At 42.7% G+C, this 27,135-nt stretch overlaps 1 protein-coding gene across 4 annotated transcripts in view; it reads right to left on the bottom strand.

The window, feature by feature from the left end:
- Positions 1 to 27,135, bottom strand: part of LOC132391895 (lysyl oxidase homolog 2-like) — a 185,102-nt gene that overhangs the window by 134,586 nt on the left and 23,381 nt on the right. For all 4 annotated transcript variants that reach the window (XR_009511378.1, XM_059965647.1, XM_059965657.1 and 1 more), the window contains exons 2-3: positions 11,495 to 11,871; positions 10,312 to 10,487 (exon numbers count right to left, since the gene is read on the bottom strand). Coding sequence is in view for 3 of the 4 variants with exons in the window: in XM_059965647.1 (XP_059821630.1) it covers positions 10,312 to 10,487; positions 11,495 to 11,792 (474 nt within the window). In the remaining variant the exon portion in view is untranslated. The remainder of the gene's footprint in view (positions 1 to 10,311; positions 10,488 to 11,494; positions 11,872 to 27,135) is intronic.

Below are 27,135 nucleotides of genomic sequence, written 5' to 3'. Positions count from 1 at the left end.
GAAGATAACTGCAGGTCAAGAATAAGTAAGAAATAATTAAGAATGCAATAAGTTGGAAACATCGACACAATGAAGGACTGGCATACAGAACTACAGAGTCATAGAGCAGTACAGCAGGGAAACAGGCCTAACTTGTCCTTGCTGACCAACACGTCCATCTGACAGTCCCATTGAGTAAGTAAGATGAATGGTGCAGGTACATATAATTGGGAGTGTTTTGATCATAAGATATAGAGGCAGAACTGGGCCATTCAGCCCATCAAGTCTGGTCCACTAGGATCACATATTCCCTCTCAACTCCATTCTCCCGTCTAATCCATGACAACCTATCTAATCAAAAACCTATCACTTTACACAACAATCTGGCTATTGAGTTCTGTGGTAATCATTGCTAAAACTAATTGGCAATTTTTTTCAATATTCGTGATCACGAACAGAATTTAAATTGTCTTAAATACTAACCAGGACTTTAAATTCATCTCTCATCAATAGCATTACACTAACTGCCGTGCCTGTTACAGTCAATGCACCTGGTAGGTAAGAAGGAGGGATAGGGAAGGATGTGAATTGACTGCCGCATTCCTACTGAGCCTCCACCCATGATCTGCTTCCCCCCATCTCTGATGCTCCAGACCGTCTCAGAATGTCCAAGCACACACCAGGAACTGCAGCAAGTCAAGCGGAATCAGAGAGCGTCAGCGCACAGTCGGGGGGCAACCGAAGCAAAGTGTAAAGCAAGAGGAGAAGCAACAACAACTTTCATTCACGTGATGCCTTCTGCATAGTAAACAGTCCCATCATGCTGTGTTGTGGCAATCTGAGACACGGGAGAGCTGAGGATTAGAATCAGATTTACTATCACTGAATTAGATGACATAAAATTGGTTGTTGTGTGGCAGCGGTACAGTGTAAAGAATTAAATCATGATAGGTTACAAAAATTATTAAGTATTACAAAAAAAGAAGGAATAACTTGGCCATGTTTGTGGACTGTTCCAGAAATCTGATGGCAGAGTTTAAGAGGCTGTTTCCAAAGTACTGAATGTGGTTCTTCAGGCTCCTGTACCTCCTCCACTACGGTAGTAATGAGAAGAGGGCAAGTCCCAGATGGTGAGGGTTCTTAGTGAAGGACCATCACTTTTTTAGTAGAATATACAGAATGAATACTGGTTCTTGCATTTCCAGCCTACTGAAGCCCAACGGGGATTTGCCTGTATTAATGCAAAGAAGGGAAGGCCCCATCCTAAGATTTCCTTTCAATCATTCCTTTTGAAAACTGAGAGCTGCCAGCCCCCATGAGCTCACTGCTCACATGGTGGTCAGAACAAATACCTCTTTCTGTTCAAACTGCACCTCTGGGTCCAGTGGTAAGCCTGTTGCTGTTTCTCGGCAGCTTCAGACACATCTGTGCGGAGATGACAGGGGGTAGTGCCTGAAACACCGTGCAGACATGGACCTGACATTTTCCCGTGAGAGTCACCTCCCCCACCACATCTTCAATGCAGTCAACAGGCAAGGTACGTGATCAGAAACAGAGTTCACTGGCTCAACGAGCGCACACTGATCGCAATCTACTTTGCCCACATTTGGGAGGCATATTCACACCTGACAAGAAAAATTATCCCAGTTTTTAAAACTTCATTGAATTGATAGATGTGGGAATCTGAAAAACCTGGAGTGGATTCCATCTGGATCGCAGGGCAAAGTTCCAGCAAGCTCAACTCCGGAATCTCTGCATCTGGATGAGTACTGGAAATGTGAGTGCAGCAGAAAGGGAGTAAGGCAAATTGGAGAAGGAAAGTCTCTTCCTTTTACAGTTTATCAGGGTTCCCAGGGCAGGAAAATCAAGAACCAGAGAGGCAAGGTTTAAAATGAGAGCAGAGTAACCTGAGAAATATCCTTTTCACCCAAAGGGAGGTCAGTATATGGACTGAGCTGCCAGAGGAAATGGTTGACACAGCTACAATAACAACATTTAAGAAGTATTTGAACAGATAGCTAGATATGAAGGTTTTAGAGCAGGGGTTCCCACCTCCCCCACAGACCCCTCAGTTAATGGTAAGTGACCATGGCATAAAAATGGTTGGGAACCAGTCTTTCAGACGGTTATGGGTCAAATGCAGGCAAGTGGAACCAGCTCAGTTGGGAATCTTGGTCAACATGGGCCACTCAGGCCAAAGGGCCTGTTCTTGGGCTGCGTGGCTCTTAAGAAACAACTTGGCCATTTTTGACATCATTCATCTCTGATTTTGGTTCCATTTTCTTTCTGTACTAGTACAGCCTGGTCTTCTGGGCATATTGCACACTCTGCTATTTGCAACACATAACACAGGCAGGCACAATCTGCTACATCATGTCATTTGTTCTCACACTGTCAGAGATGTATCCCACTTGCCCAACTGCCCTCACACGTCTCTGCTATAACTAACTTGTTCATATCCCTCTCACAGTTGTGACGAAGGGTTTCAGACCCAAGACCCTTCTTCTTTTACCACAAATGTTGCCCGACAATTTGAGGGCTTCCAGCCTTTTCTCTTCGCAAAACACATAGGCCTAGGAGAAAGGTGAGTGTGCCAGACAGAAGAAAAATTCAGCAAGGTTCAACTCTCACATGGCCTACATTTTTACCGCTTATAGCAAAAGGCAAATTTCTATTCCAGAATTACTGCAAAAGGACTTGCTTCTACCATCAGTGTTTGCACACAAAATATAACTAGACCTGCTGTATAAACTAACTGAGTACTCCTGCTCAGTACAACTGGAGCCACAGGTTCAGACATTTAATATGTGCTGGCAGAATCCTTTCAACACCTATACCTAAGAGTGAAACAGAGTATTTAGCAGATTGGAAATGTTGAGTATTTCAAAGGTTCATTTAAAGGCTCAAAGGTTCTTTTTTATTAAAGCACTCAACTCTGAAATTCTTCTTCTCCAGATAGCCACAAAATCAAGAAAGAAAAGAACAGCAGCACGGTCATCAACCTCATAAATCTCTCCTCGCTGCATAAAAGAAACAAAAATGGAACAGACACATCAACCCCCCCAAACCGCTCCCCCATCAAGTGAAAAACACAAAATATAAAAAAAACTGTAAGTCTGAAGAAAAGTCTATACTGCAAGTCCATATCCAAATCACAGAAAACCTGGGTTGCATTCTCCAGGCTCAGTGTGGTCTCTCCTCTCTCTGATAGCAGAACAATCCTCCAGCAATCAAAAGGCAGTCTCCCTTCTCCGGCCACAGAGCAATCCCATCAGTGATCAAATGGCAGGTAGCCGGTGCTCACCCTCTGCATTCACCTCAATATTTCAATCCCTCTCTTCATTTTTCAGCCTTCATTCGCAGACTGGGAGACCGTTTCATTGAACGCAGACTGGGAGACCGTTTCGCTGAACGCCTACGCTTGGTCCGCCAGAGAAAGCAGGATCTCCCAGTGGCCACACATTTTAATACCACGTCCCATTCCCATTCTGATATGTCTATCCATGGCCTCCTCTACTGTCAAACTGAATCCAAACTCAGGTTGGAGGAACAACACTTTATATACCGGCTGGGTAGCCTCCAACCTGATGGCATGAACATTGACTTCCCTAAGTTCCGTTAATGCCCCTCCTCCCCTTCTTACCCCATCCCTGACATATTCAGTTGTTTGCCTGTTCTCCATCTCCCCATGATGCTTCCCCACCTTTCTTTCTCCCGAGGCCTCCCGTCCCATGATCCTTTCCCTTCTCCAGCTCTGTATCACTTTCGCCAATCACCTTTCCAACTCTTAGCTTCATCCCACCCCCTCCGGTCTTCTCCTATCATTTTACATTTCCCCCTCCCCCCACTACTTTCAAATCTCTTACTATCTTTCCTTTCGGTTAGTCATGACGAAGGGTCTCGGCCCGAAAAGTTGACAGTGCTTCTCCCTATAGATGCTGCCTGACCTTCTGTGTTCCACCAGCATTTTGTGTGTATTGTCTTCATTTTAATTGCTTTAATTTTCACTATTTTCTACTTTAATTTCAGATTTCCAGTATGCATAGTTTTTTTTGCTGTGTGATGGAGAGGAGTCGTCCCATTTATGAGCATTGACAATGTCCTGGACAAACCAGCCTGCTTTACTGACAGCTAATATTTGTATTACAGCTAACATGAGAGGAAAGTATGCAGGAGAGAAGTATTAGGCTGATTTGGAGTAGGTTAAATGGTCGGCACAACATTGTGGACAAAAGGGCCTTCTGTGCTGTACTGTTCTATGTTCAATTACCATACTTAAACCACACTCCATCAACAGTGTACAGAGATCACTGTAGTACTCTGACATATCTGTCCATAAGCAAGCCCAAAATCCACAGCCTCTACTACTACCATCACCTGCAGGTTCCACTCCTAGTCACACCTTGACTTGGAAATGTATCATCAGTCCTTCACTGTCCTGGAACTACTGTATGTCCCCAGCAGCCTTGTGGAAGCACCAACAACAGAAAGTCTGCAGAAGTTCAAGGTAGTAACTCAACATAACCTTCTCAAGGGGCAGTTATGAACGGACAATAAATGCTGGCTTTTCCAACAACACTGGGCAACCTAAAAGATCTGCTCCAGCATTAATTCATAGAATCCCATTAAATCCAGTCCATTATTCGACACAGTTACAAGAACAAAGGTCTAGAAAGCCCTCTTCCTCTTGTATTCCTTATTGACTTCACTCTGATATACAGGTATACATTGACACACATGCCCTAACGTTCACTTGGCAAAAGATCCGTGCAAAGAATCTTGGACAAAAGATTGGACAAAATAGTCCAATGTCATGAGGTCAATCGTCAATTATGCCAATATCTCAGTTCCCAGGCAATTTTAAGTACTAGGAGGAAATGGAATGAAAACAACAGATCTCTCCATAAACCAGATAACTTGGAAGGAATGCAGTCTGGCCACAGCTGCCTTGCAAGTGGTTTTTCTCTGAGGCACATTAATGTACGTTTACTCAAAATTATCATGAAAAAGTAATTAAAAAAAAACAAAAATGGTTAAAGTAAAATTGTTTTGGAGTTCAGTGGAACTAATCCAGCAATTGTCAAAGATGTTATTTTTGCAAATCTTGGTGGAAATGGGGTGGTCGATGGCTCTGTCTGATATGCTGGCAGGAGAGCGGGAACGTTGGGAGCAATGAAGCCAAGAGCAGGAGTATGATCTGTAGCCAATGTTAAAGAAGGGAAACCACATCCGAAAAACCACAAATCTGAGGAAGCCATTCTGCCCCTCAATTCATTCTGCCTTTCACACAGCCCATAAAGTCAATGCCTAAACCTCACTGGCCTGCAATTTACCATACAGGACGATGCCACTTCACACACTGTGTCAGTGCTGGTCAAAAAAGAGCTTTCTAGACCAAGGAGCCAGGTTCATGTCCTTGCAGAACATGGTCTTCAAGTGCACATCTACTTGCCTTGTTTTGATTCACTCCCATAGGAAAAACTGATCTGTCTTAGGAGACACAAGAGGGGTGGCATGGTAGCATAGAGCAGTGGTACAAGAGCACAGGGGAGGTGGTACAGTAGCTTAACTCTTCACAGCGCTAGCTATTATGATCAGGCTTCAATTCTCACTGCTATCTGTAAGGAGAATGTCAATTCTCTCCATGACCATGAGGGTTTTTCTCTGAGTGCTCCGATTAACTCCCATATTTCGAAGAAATGTGGGTTAGAGTTAGTAAGTTGTGGGCATGTTGCATTGGCGCTGAATGCATAGTGACATGACCATGCCCCCAGCACGTCCTCAGATTATGTTGGACATTGACACAAACACTCTTCCTATCTGACGATATTTTGACGTACATGTGACAATTCATGCCAAACTTTTTTTTTAACTGCAGTTGCTCAAATCAGGAGCAACAATCAATCTGCTGAAGAAACTCAGTGGGTCGAGCAGCATCTATCAGTGGAAAGAGACTGTTGACATTTCGTGTCCCGACGAAGTGTTTTGATGCAAAACATTGATTCTTACCCAGCACTTCCCATCCTCCCAAAGACGCTGCTTGACCCGCTGAGTAGTTCCTCAGCATATTGTTTGTTGATCAATCTTAGTTCTGCAATTTTTGCACTACCACTCCCAGTGAAGGAAACAATTGCAATTCTCTCCACCGTCAAATCAGAAATAGATTTATAACAACCATGTGACTAGATTGTGAAACAATTCACAGTGGCATTTAAAAAACCAGAAGCTCCTTACATAATTCAGTTGAAGACACGTTAATCCCAAAGTATAATTGAACTACATTTATTTATGAGTGAGTGGGCCAGTAATGGAGTGGAGATTTGAGGCTTTGACTTGAGAGGCTTCGATGAGAAGAGGCTGAGGACGAGCTTCACTCCATGTGAGGTAAGGCCGGGTAAGTTCCTTTCAAAGGAGAAAGTTTCAAAAGTTGAGGCAAGTATTGGGTGCACAGGCCACCTAACAGTAGTAATGAGGTTGGGGATGGCATTAAACAGGAAATTAGAAATGCGTGCAATAAAGGAACAGTAGTTATAATGGGTGACTTCAATCTACATATAGATTAGGTGAACCAAATTGGTAAGGTGCTGAGGAAGAGGATTTCTTGGAATGTATGCGGGATGGTTTTCTGAACCAACATGTCAAGGAACCAACTAGAGAGCAGGCCATTCTAGATGGGGTATTGAGCAATGAGGAAGGGTTAGTTAGCAATCTTGTCGTGTGAGGCCCCTTTGGAAAGAGTGACCATAATATGGTGGAATTCTTCATTAAGATGGACAGTGGCATAGTTAATTCAGAAACAAAGGTTCTGAACTTAAAGAAGGGTAACTTTGAAGGTATGAGACGTGAATTAGCTAAGATAGACTGGCAAATAATACTTAAAGAGTTGACGGTCGATATGCAATGGCAAGCATTTAAAGATAGCATGGATGAACTACAACAATTGTTCATCCCAGCTTGGCAAAAGAATAAACCAGGGAAGGTAGTGCACTCGTGGCTGACAAGGGAAATTAGGGATAGCATCAAGTCCAAAGAAGAAACATATAAAGTAGCTAAAAAAAAGTGGCACACCTGAGGACTGGGAGAAATTCAGAAACCAGCAGAGGAGGACAAAGGGCTTAATTAAGAAAGGGAAATAAGATTATGAGAGAAAGCTGGCAGGGAACATAAAAACTGACTGTAAAAGCTTTTATAGATATGTGAAAAGAAAAAGATTGGTCAAGACAAATGTAGGTCCCTTACAGTCAGAAACAGGCGAATTGATCATAGGGAACAAAGACATGGCAGACCAATTGAATAACTACTTTGGTTCTGTTTTCACTAAGGAGGACATAAATAATCTTCTGGAAATAGTAAGGGACCGAGGGTCTAGTGAGATGGAGGAACTGAGGGAAATACATGTTAGTAGGGAAGTGGTGTTAGGTAAATTGAAGGGGTTAAAGGCAGATAAATCCCCAGGGCCAGATGGTCTGCATCCCAGAGTGCTTAAGGAAGTAGCCCAAGAAATAGTGGATGCATTGGTGACAATTTTTCAAAACTCCTTAGATTCTGGATTAGTTCCTGAGGATTGGAGGGTGGCGAATGTAACCCCACTTTTTAAAAAAGGAGGGAGAGAGAAACCGGGGAATTATAGACCGGTTAGTCTGACATCGGTGGTGGGGAAAATGCTAGAGTCGGTTATCAAAGATGTGATAACAGCACATTTGGAAAGAGGTGAAATCATTGGACAAAGTCAGCATGGACTTGTGAAAGGAAAATCATGTCTGACGAATCTTAAAGAATTTTTTGAAGATGTAACTAGTAGAGTGGATGGGGAAGAGCCAGTGGATGTAGTATATTTAGATTTTCAAAAGACTTTTGACAAGGTCCCACACAGGAGATTAGTGTGCAACCTTAAAGCACACGGTATTGGGGGTATGGTATTGATGTGGATAGAGAGTTGGTTGGCAGACAGGAAGTAAAGAGTGGGAGTAAACGGGACCTTTTCAGAATGGCAGGCAGTGACTAGTGGGGTACCGCAAGGCCAGTGCTGGGACCCCTGTTGTTTACAATATATATTAATGATTTAGACGAGGGAATTAAATGCAGCATCTCCAAGTTTGTGGATGACACGAAGCTGGGCGGCGGTGTTAGCTGTGAGGAGGATGCTAAGAGGATGCAGGGTGACTTGGATAGGTTAGGTGAGTGGGAAAATTCATGGCAGATGCAATTTAATGTGGATAAATGTGAGGTTATCCCCTTTGGTTGCAAGAACAAGAAAACAGATTATTATCTAAACGATGGCCGATTAGGAAAAGGGGAGATGCAACGAGACCTGGGTGTCATTATACACCAGTCATTGAAGGTGGGCATGCAGGTACAGCAGGTGGTGAAGAAGGCAAATGGTATGTTGGCATTCATAGCAAAAGGATTTGAGTACAGGAGAAGGGAGGTTCTACTGCAGTTGTACAAGGCCTTGGTGAGATCTCACCTAAAATATTGTGTGCAGTTTTGGTCCCCTAATCTGAGGAAAGACATTCTTGCCATAGAGGGAGTACAGAGAAGGTTCACCAGATTGATTCCTGGGATGGCAGGACTTTCATATGAAGAAAGACTGGATTAAAGTCTGAAATTTAAGGAATTCTTCAGGCCAGGATATGTAGGGCTTGTTCCCACAAAAGGTAGAGACAGAGGAATCTCACACTACTGTGAGAAAATTCACAAGAGGAAATTCAGATTGTTAAAGTTTAGTTAGGAAAATGGAGCAAAAATGCGTAAAAAAAATTATTTTTATATCATTGTGGGCATGCTATGTTGGTGCTAGAATGTATGGCAATATTTGAGAGCAGTTCCAGCACATCCTTAGGTGCAGTAGTTGTTAACACAAATGACATATTTCACCATATGTTTCCATGTACATTGGATAAATATACCTGAATCTGAATCTGAAAGAGTTTGAATCAAGGAAAGGTAGTTGCTCCTAAATCCAGCAGAGAATTCAGGAGAAATGTTACCCAGAGGGTGATGGGAGTGAAGGACATGAAGTAGGTGAATGAGTGAACAAGGAGAGACATGTTTTTCAGAGGTCAATCTGGATGTACGCTGCAGGAGAATGGACCTGAAGAATATATGGAGAGAGTGAGATGAAAATGTAGCAAGGAGGCTTGAATGAAGCATTAAAACCAACACAGGCTACACTGGGGCCATGGACTGCTTTCCCTTTTGTCTTGTACCTGCTGTGTTTAACCATCTTGCTTTCCAGATGGGGTGATAGATAAACTGTCCACTCAGGTAGATCTGATCAATCATCTGATGAGTCACGCGACCAATAATACATAAAAAATGTCTGAACACTGCAAAGTTCTGGAATACAGAAAATTACCCCAATTGAAAAACTGTACACAATTTAGAGATGTTGCTTTTGAGCTATATTCCTATCCACTACAATACCTACAATGCACAGCATTCTAGCTCCAGCCCGACAAAGCCAAGTTTGGCTTTCAAACCTAAACCCTGGTATCACTTTACTGGTATAACCTTTCACCTTCTCACCTCTATTTTCATCCCTGGAACTGTCTGCCTTCTCATTAAGGTTTCAAATCCCATTCCAGAGGCTTGAACGCATAACATCTGACTGATGCTCTCGGTGCAACTGTGTGTGAGTCCCACAATTTTTGGGTGTGTCATCTCTCAAGTAAGATATTAGCCAAGGCTCCACCTGCTCTCTTAAACACATGGAAAAGATCTCACAATATGAATATGTGAAACCACAGGGAGTTCGGGATGTTTTCGACAATATTTATCCCACGGGAACCTAACAAACAATATGCAGTATTTGATACTCGATGTTTTGGGCTGAGACCCTTCACTGGCCTGAAACATCAACTGCTTATTCTTTCCTGTAGATGCTGCCTGACCTGCTAAGTTTCTCCACCATTTTGTGTGTGTTACTCTAGATTTCCAACACCTGCAGAACCTCCCTTGTTCAGTATTTGAGAGGTTTCTGTGTGAAACCTGACTGTCATTAGGAGTAAATCATTGGCCATGAAAGGCATTAGGACCTCCTAAAATGAGTGAGAGAGATTTTTCAGTGAAATGGCCTTTAGACCTTGACTGTTTGGACTACAGAAGATTTGTTTCTATGAGTCTGCACCCCAATCCATCTGTATACCTCTGAAAATCAATAACTCAGTTGTAGCAGGGAGTATCAAATGACATAAGCAATTTCATCTATGTTTAGAAGTCTGCTAAACTCAGAGCCTACTCAACTAAGGAATCCAAAATTCCTCTACAAATGTACAGACACTGCAGTTACCATCCAACAGAACGACAGGGAACACACAGCAATTTTCTCACCTCTATATCATTGATAAAAGTGTTGGTGAATTTGAAGCCAGGTATTCTCTTTTCGTTGCACACTACTCCGACATCTTCTGAGTGCTTGCAGTCAGTGACCCCCCAGCCATTGAAATTGCAAGCAGCAAGGGTGGTCTCGGCTCCAGTACATCGGATATTATCCATCCAAACACGGCCTGTGGGCAACAATAAATTATTAGTTCCCTGCGAGAGGCAACGGCAGTCTGAGGGCAGCCTGTCAGTTCAGTTTCACAGGTTGTGCAAATCCACTTGTGTTTATGGACAAGTTTAGGAAGTGCTTAGCTTCCCTCAGCTATCTACAGACATTTCTTGCCCAATGATCCCTGAAATTGAAACCCAAGCCCTTCTTTATTCAGCTACATTAACCACTTGTGTGGTTCAATAGCTATCCCTATTTCCTGGTGAATCAAGTTAGGATTAATGGCTACAGTTACTGATGGAGCACAGGTTGATATACCGATACTGTGCACATCAGCTGGACTTGGATTTTTATTTAAAGCCGAGAAACTTTGAGGAATTATGCTCTTTTCCCAGTACACTTCCTATGTCTGGATGCAATTGTACTGTCAGAGTTGTTAACGCAATTGTGTAATGGAAGGGCTCAGATTTTAGATTTTCCAATGAATATAAACAGCTTTGATATCCGTACAGGGAGAATAGCATCCATTTTTGGCCTTTTTATAAAGCATACTTGCCTTGAGAAGGTTTTACAACAAAGCCTCTGAATTGAGAAGATGGACCATGATGTGAAACAAGGAAAATGAGCCAATGGGATTAGAAGAATGAAGTAACCTTATCGAATCATTAAATCATGAAAAGGCTAGGCAGATAGGTGAGAAGCCCAGGACAGGATAAGCATCAGCTGAGGTGGGGAAGAATTTCTTCCTTCAGAGAACTGGGAAACTTTTGGATTCTTTAGACACCTATGTGTTCTCAATTGAGTATATTCTCATCTAAGGTTGACAGGTATATAGAAGTTACACAAAGGAGGTTTGGGCAGGAAAACACATTTGAGAGAGAACTTGAACCGTATTCTTAGTCAAAGTGAAACAGCCTCATAGGGCTTGACAAGTGATGGCATGTAATGCACCAGACAAATGATTTCCACAGACCTTCAAACCCTCCATTCCAATAGATATGGTGGAATAGCAACTCTGATTACCTTTTCCTTGGCCATACTTGGCGCTAGGCATCCAGCTTTCCGCTTGAATGAAGCCCAGCTCCTTGCAAATCACATGCGCTGTTGCAATGGAGAAATCATCGTCACACACAGTGCCCCACTCGCCATTGTAGTGGACCTCAATTCGGCCCTCGTTCCCTTTCTTCCTCCGGCCAGCCAGCCGCAGTTGAATTCTGGGGATTGGTTGTGCTTTTTTCTGTTCCAAACAGTGTAGCTCCAAGGTGCAGTGGAGGAACACCAGGGCCAAACATTGATGGAGAATGCAAAGGATGGTTTTCATACTTCCTCACTTTCTTGGGCAGTAAAGAAACCTACGTCTTACTCCTTGCGCTTGACTTCTAAAGGTCAGCTCAAGAATCCTGTAATGGAAAAACAAACAAATTCAGCAGGAATCACAGATATTTCTATCAGAAGTATGAGGGGTGATTGATTTGTGGCCTAAGGTAGAAAGAGTCTTTTAGAAAACCTAAACAACACACACAAAATGCTGGTGGAACACAGCAGGCCAGGCAGCATCTATAAGGAGAAGCACTGTCGACGTTTCAGGCCGAGACCCTTCGTCAGGACTTTAAGTTTGAAGTTAATAACTCATCGGGGTGATTGATAAGTTCGCAGTCTGAGGTAGAAGGAGATGAGTTATTAACTTCAAACTTTCTGCATAAGCACTCAAAAAGTTGAACTGCATGTGCATGTAACGGGAGCTGTATAACCCATCTCCCTCTACCCGTGGCCACGAACTTATCAATCACCCCTACTGTGGACATTTTCTGGAGGTCCATGATCCATATGCTCCACGACCACTGGACTAAGTGTGTAAATGTAAGAGGGGACTATGTTGAAAAATAAATGTGCTAGGCTTTCTAAAATTGACTTCTTCTACCTTAGGCCATGAAATTATCAATAACCCCCCATGCGTTTTACTGGATTGTGGAAGGTCTTCGCCATTGATTGTGTGTGGGGCCATCAAGCTGGAGGAGCAAGGAATATCTTTGCTCCTGGTGTTCGCTTAGTGGCCAGTTTATTAGTACACCTTCTCATTAATCCATAGAACAATGCAGACATGGTCATGAGGTTCAGTTATTGTTCAGACTAAATATCAGAATGGGAATAAATGTGATTTAAGTGACTTTGACCATGCAAAGTTTGTCAGTGTCAGATGGGGTGGTTTGAATTATCTCAGAAACTGCTGATCTCCTAGGATTATAGCACACAACAATCTCTAGAGTTTTCAGAGAATGTTGTGAAAAGAAAAAAAAACAGTGGTAGTTCTGTGGGTTAAAAAGTCTTATTCAAGTCGTCAAGTCACTTTTTATTGTCATTTCAACCATAACTACTGGCACAGTACACAGTTAAAACGAGACAACGTTTTTCAGGACCATGGTGCTACATGAAACAATACAAAAGCTACCCTGAAAGTACGTAAAACAACACAAAAACCACACCTGACTACGTACCTACACAGGACTGCATAAAGTGCACAAAACAGTGCAGGCAGTACAATAAATATTAGGCAGTACAATAACGACAATAGGCAGTAGAGGGCAGTAGGTTGGTGTCAGTCCAGGCTCCGGTTATTGGGGAGTCTGATGGCTTGAGAGAAGTAAACTGTTACATAGTCTGGTCATGAGAGCCCGAATGCTTCAGTGCCTTTTGCCAGATGGCAGGAGGGAGAAGAGTTTGTATGAGGGGTACATGGGGTCCTTCATAGTGCTGTTTGCTTTGCGGATGCAGCGTGTAGTGTAAATGTCCGTAAAGGCAGGAAGAGAGACCCCAATGATCTTTTCAGCTATCCGCTGCAGGGTCTTGCGATCCAAGCTGGTGCAATTTCCGAACCAGGCAGTGATGCAGCTGCTCAGGATGTTCTCAATACAACCTCTGTAAAATGTGGTGAAGATGGGGGTGGGAGATGGACTTTCCTCAGCCTTCTCAGAAGGTAGAGACGCTGCTAAGCTTTCTTTACTATGGAGCTGGTGTTGAGGGACCAGGTGAGATTCTCCGCCAGGCGAACACCAAGAAATTTGGTGCTCAAATTAATGAGAGAGATCATAGTAGAATGACCAAACTGTTTTTTAAGCTGATAAGAAGGTGACAGTAACACAAATAGCAACATGTTACCACATGAATACTCAACATGTCGAACATCGAAGAGGACTAGGCTACAGAAATAGAAGACCACACTGGCTTCCACTCCTGTACCTAATAAAGAGGCTACTGAGTGCATATGATAATAGTCTAGTCTAAACCACTCTGGAATGAAATTCCTCATAAACAGTATACCTGATGATAATCTGCGTGAAGTGCATCAACTGCAGCTCCTTGAAGACCGTGTTAGGGATCTGGAGCAGCAGCTGGATGACCTTTGGCTTATACAGGAGAGTGAGGAGATAGAGGGAAGCAGTCATCCTGAAATTGCAGCTGGTGAGTAGCTTGGTGACTGTCAGGAGAAATGGAAATGTGAATAGGCAGTTAGCGCAGAGCACCTTTGTGGCTATTCCCCTCAAAAGTAAGTATAGAGTTGTGGGGGATGACCTCCCAGGAAAATGCCATGGAGATCCGGTTGCTGGCACTAACCATGGGTCCATGGTGCAGAAGGTGAAAAGGGAGAAGAGGGAAGTGGTAATGATATAGGACTCAAAAGTCAGAGGAACAGACAGAAGATTCTGTGGACATGAACAAGACTAAGTGTCTTGTTCATGTCCACAGAATCTCCTGTATGTTGCCTCCCAGGTTGCAAGGTTAGGGACATCCCGGATTGCGTCCATAGCATAATAGAGAGGGAGGGAGAGCAAACTGATGCCTTGGTACATATTGATACCAATGACATAGGAAGGAAAAAATAATGAGGTCCTGAAGAGTAAATTTAGAGAGCAAGGCAGAAAGCTGAGAAGCAGGATCTCCAGCATAGCAATTTCTGGATTGCTGACTGTGCCACGAGCCAGTGAGGGTAGAAACAGGATGATTTGGTAGATAAATGCATGGCTGAGAAGCTGGTGCAGGGGACAGGGCTTCAGGTTCTTGGATCATTGGGGATCTCTTCTGGGGAAGTTATGACCTGTACAAAAGGACGAGTTGCAGCAATATTCTCATGGGCACGTTTGTTAGAGCTGTTGGGGAGTGTTTAAACTAATTTGGCAGTGGGGTGGGAACCAGAATGAAGGGATTCAGGATAGGACAGATGGTAAAAAAGCAAAGGTAGCATGCAGTTGGACTATCAGGAAGGACAGGCAGATGATAGGACAAAATTGCAGCCAGTAGGGTGAGTATCAGTGCATTAGGGATGCAAAATCAAAAAGGGTAGCAAATACAGCACTAAGTGTTATACCTCATTGCACGGAGTGTAAGAAATAAGGTGGATGATCTCGTTGCACTGTTACCGATTGACAGGTAATGTTGTGGTCATCACTGAATCATGGCTGAAGGATGGTTGTAATTGGGAGCTGAATGTCCAGTGTTACACATTATAACAGAGGGATAATAAGGTAGGCAGAGGGGTTGACGAGGCTCTACTTGTAAAGAATGGCATCAAATCAGTAGAAAAATATGACATAGGACTGGAAGATGTTGAACCCTTGTGGGTTGAGTTAAGAAAACTACAAGGCTAAAATGACCCTGATGGCATTAAATAAAGGCTTCCCAACAGTGGCTGGGGTGTGAACCACAGATTACAACAGAAAATTGAAAAGGGAAATGTTATGATAGTCATGGAAGATTTTAACATGCAGGTTAATTGGAAAAATGAGGCTGGTAATGGATCTCAAAATAGTGAGTTTGTTGAATGCCCACAAGATGGTTCTTTAGAGCATTTTGTCGTTGGGCCTACTAGGGGATCACCTATACTGGATTGGCTGTTATTTAATGAACTAAAGGCGATTAGGAGGTAAAACAGCCAGTAATCACAGTATGATTGAGTTCAACTTGAAATTTGATAGGGAGAAAGTAAATTCCAATGTAGCAGTATTTCCATAAGACCGTAAGGCTAAGGTGTTGAATTAGGCCATCTGGCCCATTGAGTGTGCTCTGCCATTCAATCATGGCAGATCCTGCTTTTTTTTTATCTCCTTCTCAACCCCAGCTCATGGCCTTCTCCCCGTAACCTTTGATGCCATGTCCAACCAAGAACTTAGCAATCTCTACTTTAAATACGCACAACGACCTGGCCTCCACAGCTGCTTCTGGCAACAAATTTCACAGATTCACCACCCTTTGGCTAAAGAAATTTCTCTGCATCTCTGTTTTGAAAGGGTGCCCCTCTATCCTGAGGCTGTGCCCCCCTGTCCTCGACTCCCCCACTATGGGAAATATCCTTCCACATCTACTCTGTCTAGGACTTTAAACATTCAAAAGGTTTCAATGAGATTCCCCCTCATCCTTCTGAATTCCGGTGAGTACAGACCCAGAGACATCAAATGTTCCGCATACATTAACCCTTACATTCCTGGAATCACCCTTGTGAACCTCCTCTAGACCGTCTCCAATGCCAGCACACCTTTCTAAGATGAGGGGCCCAAAACTGTTCACAATACTCAATCTGAGGCCTCACCAGTGCCTTATAAATCCTCAGCTTTATAAGGCATCTTGTATAAAGTATCCTTGCTCTTGTATTCTAGACCTCTTGAAATGAATGCTAACATGGCATTTGCCTTCCTCCCAAGATCCCGCGCATCTCAGATTTCTGGATTTTTGCACCATCTAGAAAATATTCCGCTCATTTATTTCTGCTACCAAAGCGCATGACCATACATTTTCCAACATTGTATTTCATTTGTCACCATCTTGCCCATTCTCCTAATCTGTCTAAGTCCTGCTGCATCCTACAAGTTTCCTCAAAATCTTTGTATCATCTGCAAACTTGGCAACAAAGCCATCTATTCCATTATATTAATCATTTATACACAGCATAAAAAGAAGTGGTCCCAACACCGATTCCTGCAGAACACCACAAGCCACTGGCAACCAACCAGAAAAGGATCCTTTTATTCCCACTCGCTGCCTCCTACCAATCAGCCAATGCCCTAACCATGTTAGTAGCTTTTCTGTAATACCATGGGCCCTTAACTTGGTAAGCAGCCTCATGTGTGGCACCTTGTCAAAAAAGAAAGTCAAAATATATGACATCCACTGCATCCCCTTTATCTATCCTACTTGTAATCTCCTCAAGAAATTCCAACAGGTTCGTCAGGCAGGATTTTCCCTTAAGGAAACCATGCTGACTTTGTACTATCTTGTCCTGTTTCACCAAGTACTCCATCACCTCATCCTTAACAATTGACTCTAACATCTTCCCAACCACTGAGGTCAGGCTAACTGGTCTATAATTTCCTTTTTGTTGCCTTCCTCCTTTCTTAAAGAGTGGAGTAACATTTGCAAGTTTCCAGTCCTGTGGCACCATGCCAGAGTCCAATGGTTTTTGAAAGATCATTTCTAATGCCACCACAATCTCCAACACTACCTCTTTCAGAACCCTAGGGTGCCGTTCCTCTGGTCCGGGTAACTTATGTATCTTTAGACCTTTCAGCTTTTGAGCACCTTCACTCTTGTAACAGTAATTGCACCCACTTCTCTTCCTTCACACACTACAATATCAGGCATACTGTTCGTGTCTACCACAGTGAAGACTGACACAAAATACTCATTTAGTTCATCAGCCAGCTCCTTGTCCCTCATTATTATTTCTTCAGCCTCATTTTCTAGTGGTTTTATATCCACTCTCATTTCTCTTTTATTTTTAATGTATTTGTAAAAAGCTTTTACTATCCACTTTGATATTATTTGCTAGCTTGCTTTCATATTTCTTCTTTTCCTTTCTAATGATTTTTACTTGCTGTCTGTAGGTTTTTAAAAACTTCCCAATCCTCTATCTTCCCACTATTTTTTTGCTTTGTTGTATGCCCTTTCTTTTGCTTTTACAATAGCTTCGACTTCCCTTGTCAGCCACAGTTGTACTATTTTATCATTTGAGTATTTCTTCATTTTTGGAATACATGTCCTGCACCTTCCTCATTTTCCCCAGAATCTCATGCCATTGCTGCTCTGCTGTCATCCCTGCCAGCAGCTCCTTCCAATTTACTTTGGCCAACTCCTCTCTCATACTACTGTAATTTCCCTTATTCCACAGAGGTACTGCTACAACTAAGTTTTACTTTCTCCCTATTAAATTTCAAGTTGAAACAATCATAATGTGATCACTGGTCCCCAAGGGTTCCGTTACCTTAAGTTCTTTACATAACACCCTATCCGGTATAGTTGATCCACTAGTAAGCTCAACGACAAACTGCACTAAAAAGCCATCTCATGGGCATTCAACAAACTCATTCTCTTGAGATCCATTACCAGCCTCATTTTCCAAATTGATTTGCATGTAAAAATCTCCCATGACTACCATAACATTTCCCTTTTGATTCAGATGTTGTAACCTTGGACCACCTCCCAGCCTCTGTTGGGAGGCCTGTATATAACTGCCATCAACATCCTTTTACCCTTGTAGTTTCTTAACTCAACCCACAAGGATTCAACATCTTCTGATCCTATGTCACATCTTTCTACCAACTTGATGCAATTCTTTACCAGTGGAACCACAACACCTCCTCTACCTACCTTCCTACCCCTTCAAAATAACATGTAAGCTTGGACATTCAGCTCCCAACTACAACCATCCTTCAGCCACGATTCTGTAATGGCCACAACATCATACCCGGCAATCTGTAATATTTAGTGGAGTAAAGGACATTACAGTGGTCTGAGAGAGGAGTTGGCCGAAGTAAATTGGAAGGAGATGCTGGCAGGGATGACAGCAGAGTAGCAATGGCATGAGATTCTGGAAAAAAATGAGGAAGGTGCAGGATACATGTACTCTAAAAACTAAGATATACTCAAAAGGCAAATAGAACAACCATGGCTGACAAGGGAAGTCAAAGCTAATGGAAAAACTAAAGAGAGTGCATACAACAAAGCAAAGATTAGTGGGAAGCTTTTAAAAACCTACAGAGAGCAACTAAAAGAATCATTACAAGGGAAAAGATAACATATGAAAGCAAGCTAGCGAGTGGATAGTAAAAGCTTTCTCAAGTCTGTAAACAATAAAAGAGAGATGAGAGTGGATATAGGACCGCTAGAAAATGAGGCTGGAGAAATAATAACAGGGGACAAGGAGTTGGCAGATGAACTAAATTAGCATTTTGCATCAGTCTTCACTGTGGAAGACACTAGCAGTGTGCCAGATGTTGTAGTGTGTGAATGAAGAGAAGTGAGTGCAGTTACTTCTGGGACTAACTCCAAAGGAGAAGGTACTCAAAATGCTGAAAGACCTAAGGGTACACAGGTCACCCAGACCAGATGAACTGCACCCTAGCATTCTGAAAGAGGTAGCGGTGAAGATTGTAGAGGCATTAGCAGTCATCTTCAAATATCATTGGATTCTGGCATGGTGCCAAAAGACTGGAAAATTGCAACTCTTTAGGAAGCAGTAAGGTAGTAGAAAGGAAATTATAGACCAGTTAGCCTAACCTCAGTGGTTGGGAAGGTACTGGAATCAATTGTTAAGGATGAGGTTATGGAGTACTTGGTGACACAGGATAAGATAGGACAATGTCAGCATGGTTTTCTTAATCTTGCCGAAATTCTTTGAGGAGATTACAAGTAGGACAGATAAAGGGGATGTAGTGGATGTTGTATATTTGGACTTACAGAAGGCCTTTGACAAGATGCCACACATGAGGCTGCTTACCAAGTTAAGAGCCCATGTTATCACAGGAAAGTTGCTAACGTGGTTAGAGCATTGGCTGATTGGTAGGAGGCAGCAAGTGGGAATAAAAGAATCCTTTTCTGGTTGGCTGCCAGTGACCAGTAGTGTTCTACAGGGGTCGGTGTTGGAACCGCTTCTTTTTATGCTGTATATCAGTGATGTAGATGATGGAATAGATTACCTTGTTGCCAAGTTTGCAGATGATACAAAAATTGGTGGCGGGGCAGGTAGAGTAACCTGCTGAAGGATTTAGACAGGTTAGGAGAATGAGCAAGAAAGTGGCAAATGAAATACAATGCTGGAAAATGCATGGCCATGTACTTTGATAGTAGAAATAAATGTGCAGACTATTTTCTAAATGGGAGAAAATCCAAAAATCTGAGATGCAAAGTGACTTGGGAGTCCTTGTGCAGACCACCCTAAGGTTAACTTGCAGGTTGAGTGGTGAGAAAAGTCAGTGGTGAGAAAAGCAAATGCAATGTTAGTATTCATTTCAAGAGATCTTGAATTCAAGACCAAGGATGTGATGCTGAGGCTTTATAAGGCACTGGTGAGGCCTCACCTTGAGTATTGTGAACAGTTTTGGACTCCTCATCTGAGAAAAGATGTGCTGGCAATGGAAAAGGTCCAGAGGAGATTCACAAGGATGATTTTGGGAATGGAAGGGTTATCATACGAGGAACGTTTGATGGCTCTGGGTCTGTACTCACTGGAATTTAGAAGGATGAGGGGGGAATCTCATTGAAACTTTTCGAATGTTGAAATGCCTAAACAGAATAGATGTGAAAAAGATGTTTTCCATGGTGGGGGAGTCCAGGACAAGGTGGCACAGCTTCAGAATAGAAGGGCATCCATTTAAAACAGAGAAGTGGAGATATTTCATTAGCCAGAGGGTGGTGAATTTGTGGAATTTTTTACCACAGACAGCTATGGAGGCCAGGCAGAGATTGATAGGTCCTTGATTGGACACGGCATTAACGTTATGGGAGAAGGCTGGCGAATGAAGTTGAGGAGGGGAAAAAGAATCAGCCATGATTGAATGGTGGAGCAGACTTGATTGGCCAAATGGCCTAATTCTGCTCCTATGTCTTATAGTCTTATAGGAATTCAGAACAAAGGAGAATGGCGAAAAGATTGTAGTGTAAAAAAAAAAGCTAACAATACAACCAACACACACAAAATGCTGGTGGAACGCAGCAGGCCAGGCTGCATCTATAGGGAGAAGCACTGTCGATGATTCGGGCCAAGACCCTTCATCAGGACTGACAAAGGGTCTCCGCCTGAAACGTCAACAGCGCTTCTCCCTATAGATGCTGCCTGGCCTGCTGTGTTCCACCAGCATTTTGTGCATGTTGCTTGAATTTCCAGCATCTGCAGATTTCCTCGTGTTTGCTAACGATACAACAATGGACTAACTGAGACAGGGAGAGCTAATCATCCAAAAATATGGCAACATCAACAGAAAGTGGGTGTGAAAAGTTGACGGGCTCAGAAGTCCAGTAGCAGTGGGGAAGAAACTTGTTGAGCGAGAATTCCAAAAGGTTATGGTTCATTCTTTTTCTAGTTTTCTTGGGTCACACTTGCACCATGATCAACACTTTTTTTAATTATGTGCATTAATCAAATTACCTTGAGCACTTAACAATTCACCTTGCAACAGACGATACCTTGCAGCAAAATACCACCATGTGGCTCAGCTGCACTATATGGGAGGAAAAGAATGGGAGATCAATATTGACGAGAGATTCAATCACAAGGGGAAGAAATAAACATTTCTGCTTCTGTGAACCCAACTCCAGAATGGCATGTTGTCTCCCTGGTGCTGGGGTTGAGGTTATCATGGAAATCTGGAGGGGAGGATTATACCCAGTGGCTGTGGTCAGATCAGTACCCTGTGGTTAAATAGGGTATGAAGTTCAGCAAGTGCAGAGTTTGGAGGTACAGTAGTTAAAAAGCAGGAATTCAAAGATAGTAATCTCAGGATCACTGCCAGTGCCATGCTTGTATGGGAGCAGACACAGAAGGACATATAAAGTAAATATGCATTTAGAGGAATGGTGCAGGAGAGAGAATTTCAATTCCTAAGGTACTGAGACCAGCTCTGGGAAGATGAGACCTGCACAAACTGTACAGGTTACATCATCTAGGCAGGACAAAGCCACATATCAACTTGGGTGTGTCTACTGCTGTTATAAAGATAGGTTTAAACTGGATTGGTGGTGTATTGGGTACCAGAGACTTAAGGGAAGGTGAAATAATGATAGAGCTGAAAGCCAGAAAAATGGAAAACGAAAGAAGAGGGTAGGAGAAGGAAAGGCAAAAGATTCTTAATTTAATGATGCAATAATGTTACAAAAGTCCAAAATAAAACTTCCGATCCACCTCTGACAGATGGAAAAATTCAGCAAGAACTTATGCATGAACTGGAAAACCTACAGGTCTGTTTTCTCACTCCAGATTCTAACATATGGTTTTCAGAAAGGAATCTGTGGAAAGGAAAGAGTACAAGTCCAAATAAATTTAATACTAAAAACACATAAAATGCTGGAGGAATTCAGCTTCAGGTCTATAGAAAGGAATAAAGAATCAACATTTTGGGCCGAGACCCTTCATCAGGACAGGAATAATAAAAATATGTTTTCTGGGCAATGAGACAAGAGCTAGAGAGGGTGCTAAAGAGACACCACAGTAGTGAGGATGCAAACACTCTCCTTTTGTGCCTTAAGATCCTACAAGCAAGAAAAATCTTTTTTATAATCAGAAATTGCTTTCTAATGAACACAAAATAAACCAATATAGAGTGAGAGGGTACTAGTTACCTTGGAGAGAGTTCCCTGGGGTGAGTACTTCATTGGTTCTCTCTTCAAAGCCTTTACGTTGGAATTGGAATTTGAATTGGCTTACTATTCCCCATGTACAGTGGAAGGCTTGTCCTGCACACTCTGAATACAGGTCTACCTCCTTTGAGTTAATACAAGGTAAGACAATAACAGAATACAGAATAAACTCCAACATCTACAGAGAACGTGCATTGCAGGTAGACAATAATGTGCAAGGTTATAATGAGGTAGATGTTGAGGTCAAGAATCCAGCTTGTTATTCTAGGGAACCATTCAACAATCTCTTAACAGTGTGATAGAAGCTGTTCTTGAGCTTGGTAGCACGTGCTTTAGGGCTTTTGTATTGTCTGCCTGTTCGAGAAGAGAGGACGTCTAGGGTTGGTGAGGACTTCGGTTACATTGGCTGCTTTACTGAGGCAGCGACAAGCACAGAAAGAGTCCATGGAGGGGAGGCTGGTTTCTGTGATGTGCTGAGCTGTGTCCACAACTCTCTGCCGTTTCTTGTGGTCGCATGTAGTCAAACCAAACTGTGATGCTTCAGTAAAACTTACTTATTTTATTTGTTTATTTAGATATAGCGCAGAATATGCCCCTCGAGCCCTTTCAGCTAGGCCACCCAGATTCCCCCAACAACCCAATTTAACCCTAACCTAATCACAGGACAAGTCACAATAACTGTTAACCAGTACATCCTTGTACTGCGGGAGGAAACAGGAGCACCAGATAAAACCCATTTATTCCATGGGGAGGACGTAGAGACTCCTTACAGAGGAATCCAGGATTGAACTTTGAACTCCGACTCCGTGCGCTGTGATACTGTCTACTCACCACTGTGTTACTGTGCAATATGATTGATGAGCCCCAACAAGGTCATGCCAAATTTCTTTATCATCCTAAGGTAGTTGAATGAATCATGAAAATAGTGATGTGTGAATAGTGTGGAGACTGAATCAACTTTATTCCCCACTTTCACAATGACATTGAGAACAACAGAGAGCCCACTGCGCAAATAAGCCGGACCTTCTGCTTTAAACCCGCAAGCTAAAGCTGCTCATCCCTCCCCTACATCCTCCTTGCCACCCCACAATCTGCTATTCAAAACCACTTATTTTGCCCCGTTTTACTACCCCACAGTAATTAACTTCCACAACTCACAGACTGGATTTGAAGCACGAATCTCCAGCTCAAGGGAAATAGAGTTAAATGACTCCTTCATTGGAAACAGTGCAAAATGGGAAGGTGAGTGGAAAAGACAGCAGGCAAGAGGGGGAGAAGTCAGAGAGCATGGAAGTAGAGGGGGTACAGGGAGGCAAGGAAGGGAGAATGAGTAGAGAGAGAGATTCTGAGTGGAAAGGAATGGAGGAGAGAGAGACACACACAGTGGTGCAGTTAGTAGAGTTACTGGCTCATAGCTTCAGCAACCCAGATTCAATCCTAACCTCCAGTGTTGACTATGTGGAGTTTGCATAATGTATAATCTACCCATGCTGCAAATAATCTTTCAAAATGCAACTAGGGGCAATGTTAAAACCCAAGTCATCCTTCCTTAACTCACAACTCTACGATCCATTCTGGCAGCATCTGTAAGTTTCTGTATTAAGTTCTGCGCTGTAGAAACACGTGCACCGGAAAATCTACAGTGGTTGAAGTTGCACCCAAATGCAATTGGTGATGAGCAATAAATGATGGCCTTTCCTGAACCCCTAAGTTATTTTTTTAAAAAATTATGTGGATTATCTCTCAGTCACTTCAAGAACCACAGAGTTCCGCAGCTGTTCCACACAAGCAGATAAAGTACGCTGACAAATGCTTGCATCAGTAAATTATTTCTAGTTTACGATTATGAAATTTAAAGAATTTGTGGTGCTGCTTACAATCTCAGGACGTGCCAAAAATGCCTAACAGTCAATGAGGTAACTCTTTAGTGCCGATTCCGGTGTAATGTTGCAAACGCACACTTGCACACTGAAAGATTCCATGAACAGCAGGTAGCAAATAGCGTTTGGTGGCTCTGGAGTTTAAAAGAATGAAGGGAATCTTATTGAAACCTATCAAATATTGAAATGCTTAACAGAGTGGATGTGGAGAGGATGTTTTCTATAGTAGGAGAGTCTAGGGCCAGAAGGCACAGACTTAGACTACAAAGACATCCCTTTAGAACATATATGAGGAGGAATTTCTTTAGCCAGAGAGTGGTGAATCTGTGGAATTCATTGTTACAGATGACTGTGGAGGCCAAGTTATTGGGTATACTTAAACCAGAGGTTGATAGGCTCTTGATAGTAAGGGTATCAAAGAGTACAGGGAAGACGCCAAAGAATGGGGGTGAGAGGGATAATAAATCAGCCATAAATGAATGATGGAGCAGATTCATTGGACTGAATGGCATAATTCTTCTCTTATGTCTTATGGTCTTAGGGACTAAATGGTAACCAAAACGTTGACTGTCCGTTTCCCTCTATAAACAGTACTTGACCTGCTGAGTTCTTCCAGCAGTTTCAAGCAAGCTGCTGGAGAAATTCAGTGAGTCAAGTAGTATATGTGGGAGGAAATGAACTGCCACAGTTTCAAACTGAAATATCAATACCTCCTTTCCTTCCACAGCTGCCTGACTCACTGGGTTTGTCCAGAAGATGGATGGTTGCTCCAGATTCCAGCAGCAGCTTGTTTTTTGCTCCACAAACAGCAAAATTGAAACAACAGGCAACATGCTATCTTTTACTGAACAGTGCACGAGGGAGGCTCCCCACAATCTCCATTTCCCTTCACCCTACTCAGACTGGTACGAGATGATCTTTCATATCTGTCTGAGACCTCACTATAGCTTCTCAGCTAAACAACAGCTTCTCAACATCAGGCTCCCTCCGCATTGTACCCGATGAACCTGCCGAGATTCAAGTGGTCATGTTTGGGAATGGAAGATGATACCAGGTTCTTTCTGACACAGAGGGGAGAAAGCTAGCTACTGGGACACAGATGACAAACTTAGCAAGTGGAAAGGGCAATTTAATTTCCTAATGAGCCAGAGATTAACAAGACACACAGCTTCAGGATATAGAGCAAGAGGCAAATATGAAGTGCCTGTGACTCCACTTCATTAGGAGTTTGAGGAGATTTGGTATGTCAGCAAAGATTCTTACAAATTTCTATAGATGTATGGTGGAGAGTATTCTGACTGGTTGCAGTACAGCCTGGGTATTGAGGCTGCAGAGAGTTGAACACTTAGCCAGTTGTCACCAGCCAGTGCTCCACATCACTGAAGATATTCTCAGGAAGATGGTATCTATCAATAAGGATTTACCATTCTACCATTCTACCATTAAGGATTTACCAAATCTACCATTTGACACATCATTACTACAATCCAAGAGAAGGTACAGGAGCCTGAAGTCTCACGTTCAAAGATTCATGAACAGTTTTGTCCCCTCCAACATCAGATTTCTGAACAGTCAATGAACCCGGGAACACTACCTTGGTTTTCCTTTTTTTAATGTATGTCCTTGCACAATTCTGCTGCTACGAACAACAACTTCCTAATCAACTAAGACACTGAATAACTGATTGTGAAGTAGTAGGCTGATTCCAGCCCTTTGGATGAACGTAGGGTATTCAGACCTCTAATGCTGTGCAGTCATCTGCATTTCAATGCTTAGACCATAAGACACAGGAGCAGAATTAGGCCATTCAGCCCATCGAGTCTGCTCCCCATTCCATGATGGCTGATCCGGGCTCCCACTCAACCCCATACACCTGCCTTCTTACCATATCCTTTGATGCCCTGACTGAGTAGGAAATGATTAACTTCTGCCTTAAGTATACGCACGGACCTTGCCTCCACCACAGTCTGTGGTAGAGCATTCCACAGATTAATTGGCTAAAAAATTCCTCTTTATCTCTGTTCTGAAGGGTTGCCTTTCAATTTGGAGGCTGTGCCCTCTAGTTCTGGACAGCCTCCCCATAGAAAGCATCCCCTTGACATCCACGCTATATAGTCCTTTCAACATTTGGAAGGTCTCAATGAGATTCCCCCCACATTCTTCGAAATTCCAGTGAGTACAAGCCCAAAGCTGCCAACTATCCTCATATGTTAACCTCTTCATACCTGAAATCATCCTCGTGAAACTCCTCTGGACTCTCTCCAATGACAACTCATCCTTTCAGAGATATGGGGCCTAAAACTGTTGACAATACTCCAAGTGTAGCCTGACTAAAGTCTTATAAAGGCTCAGCATTATCTCCTTGCTTTTATATTCGATTCCCCTTGAAATAAAAGCTAACATTGCATTTGCTTACTTTACCACAGACTCAACCTGTAAATTAACCTTCTGGGAGTCTTGCACGAGGTCTCCTAAGACCCTCTGCACCTCTGATGTTTGAATTCTCTTCCCATTTAGATAAATAGTCTGCACTATTGTTCCTTTTACCAAGATGCATTACTATACATTTCCCAACTCTGTATTCATCTGCCACTCTTTTTGCCCATTCTTCCAATTTGTCTAAGCCCTGCTGCAATTACATTGCTTCCTCAGCACTACCTACCCCTTCACCTACCTTCATATCATCCGCAAACTTGCCACAAAGCCATCAATTCCATTATCTAAATCATTGACAAACAATGTGTAAAACAGTGGTCCCAATACTGACCCCTGAGGAACACCACTAGTCACTGGCACCTAACCAGAAAAGCCCCTTTTATTCCCACTCACTGCCTCCTGCCTGTTAGCCATTCCTCTATCCATGCCAGTATCTTTCTGTAATGCCATAGGATTTTATCTTGTTAAGCAGCCTCATGTGCGGCAACTTATTAAAAAAAAACTTATGAACATCCAGGTATGAAATCCACTGCCCCTCCTGTGTCCACTCCGCTTGTTATTTCTTCGAAGAACTCTAACAGGTTTGTCAGAGAAGATTTCCCTTTCAGAAACCATGCTGAATTTGACTTATTTTATCATTAGTCTCCACGTACCCCAAAACCTTATTCTTAATAATAGCCTTGAACACTTGCCCAACTACTGAGGTTAGGCTAAATGCCCCATCATTTC

The sequence above is a fragment of the Hypanus sabinus genome, chromosome 1 (assembly GCF_030144855.1).
Source record: "Hypanus sabinus isolate sHypSab1 chromosome 1, sHypSab1.hap1, whole genome shotgun sequence".
NCBI classification, from domain to species: domain Eukaryota; kingdom Metazoa; phylum Chordata; class Chondrichthyes; order Myliobatiformes; family Dasyatidae; genus Hypanus; species Hypanus sabinus.
Note: the sequence above shows the minus strand (reverse complement) of the source record. Positions and strands in the feature narration are given on the sequence as shown.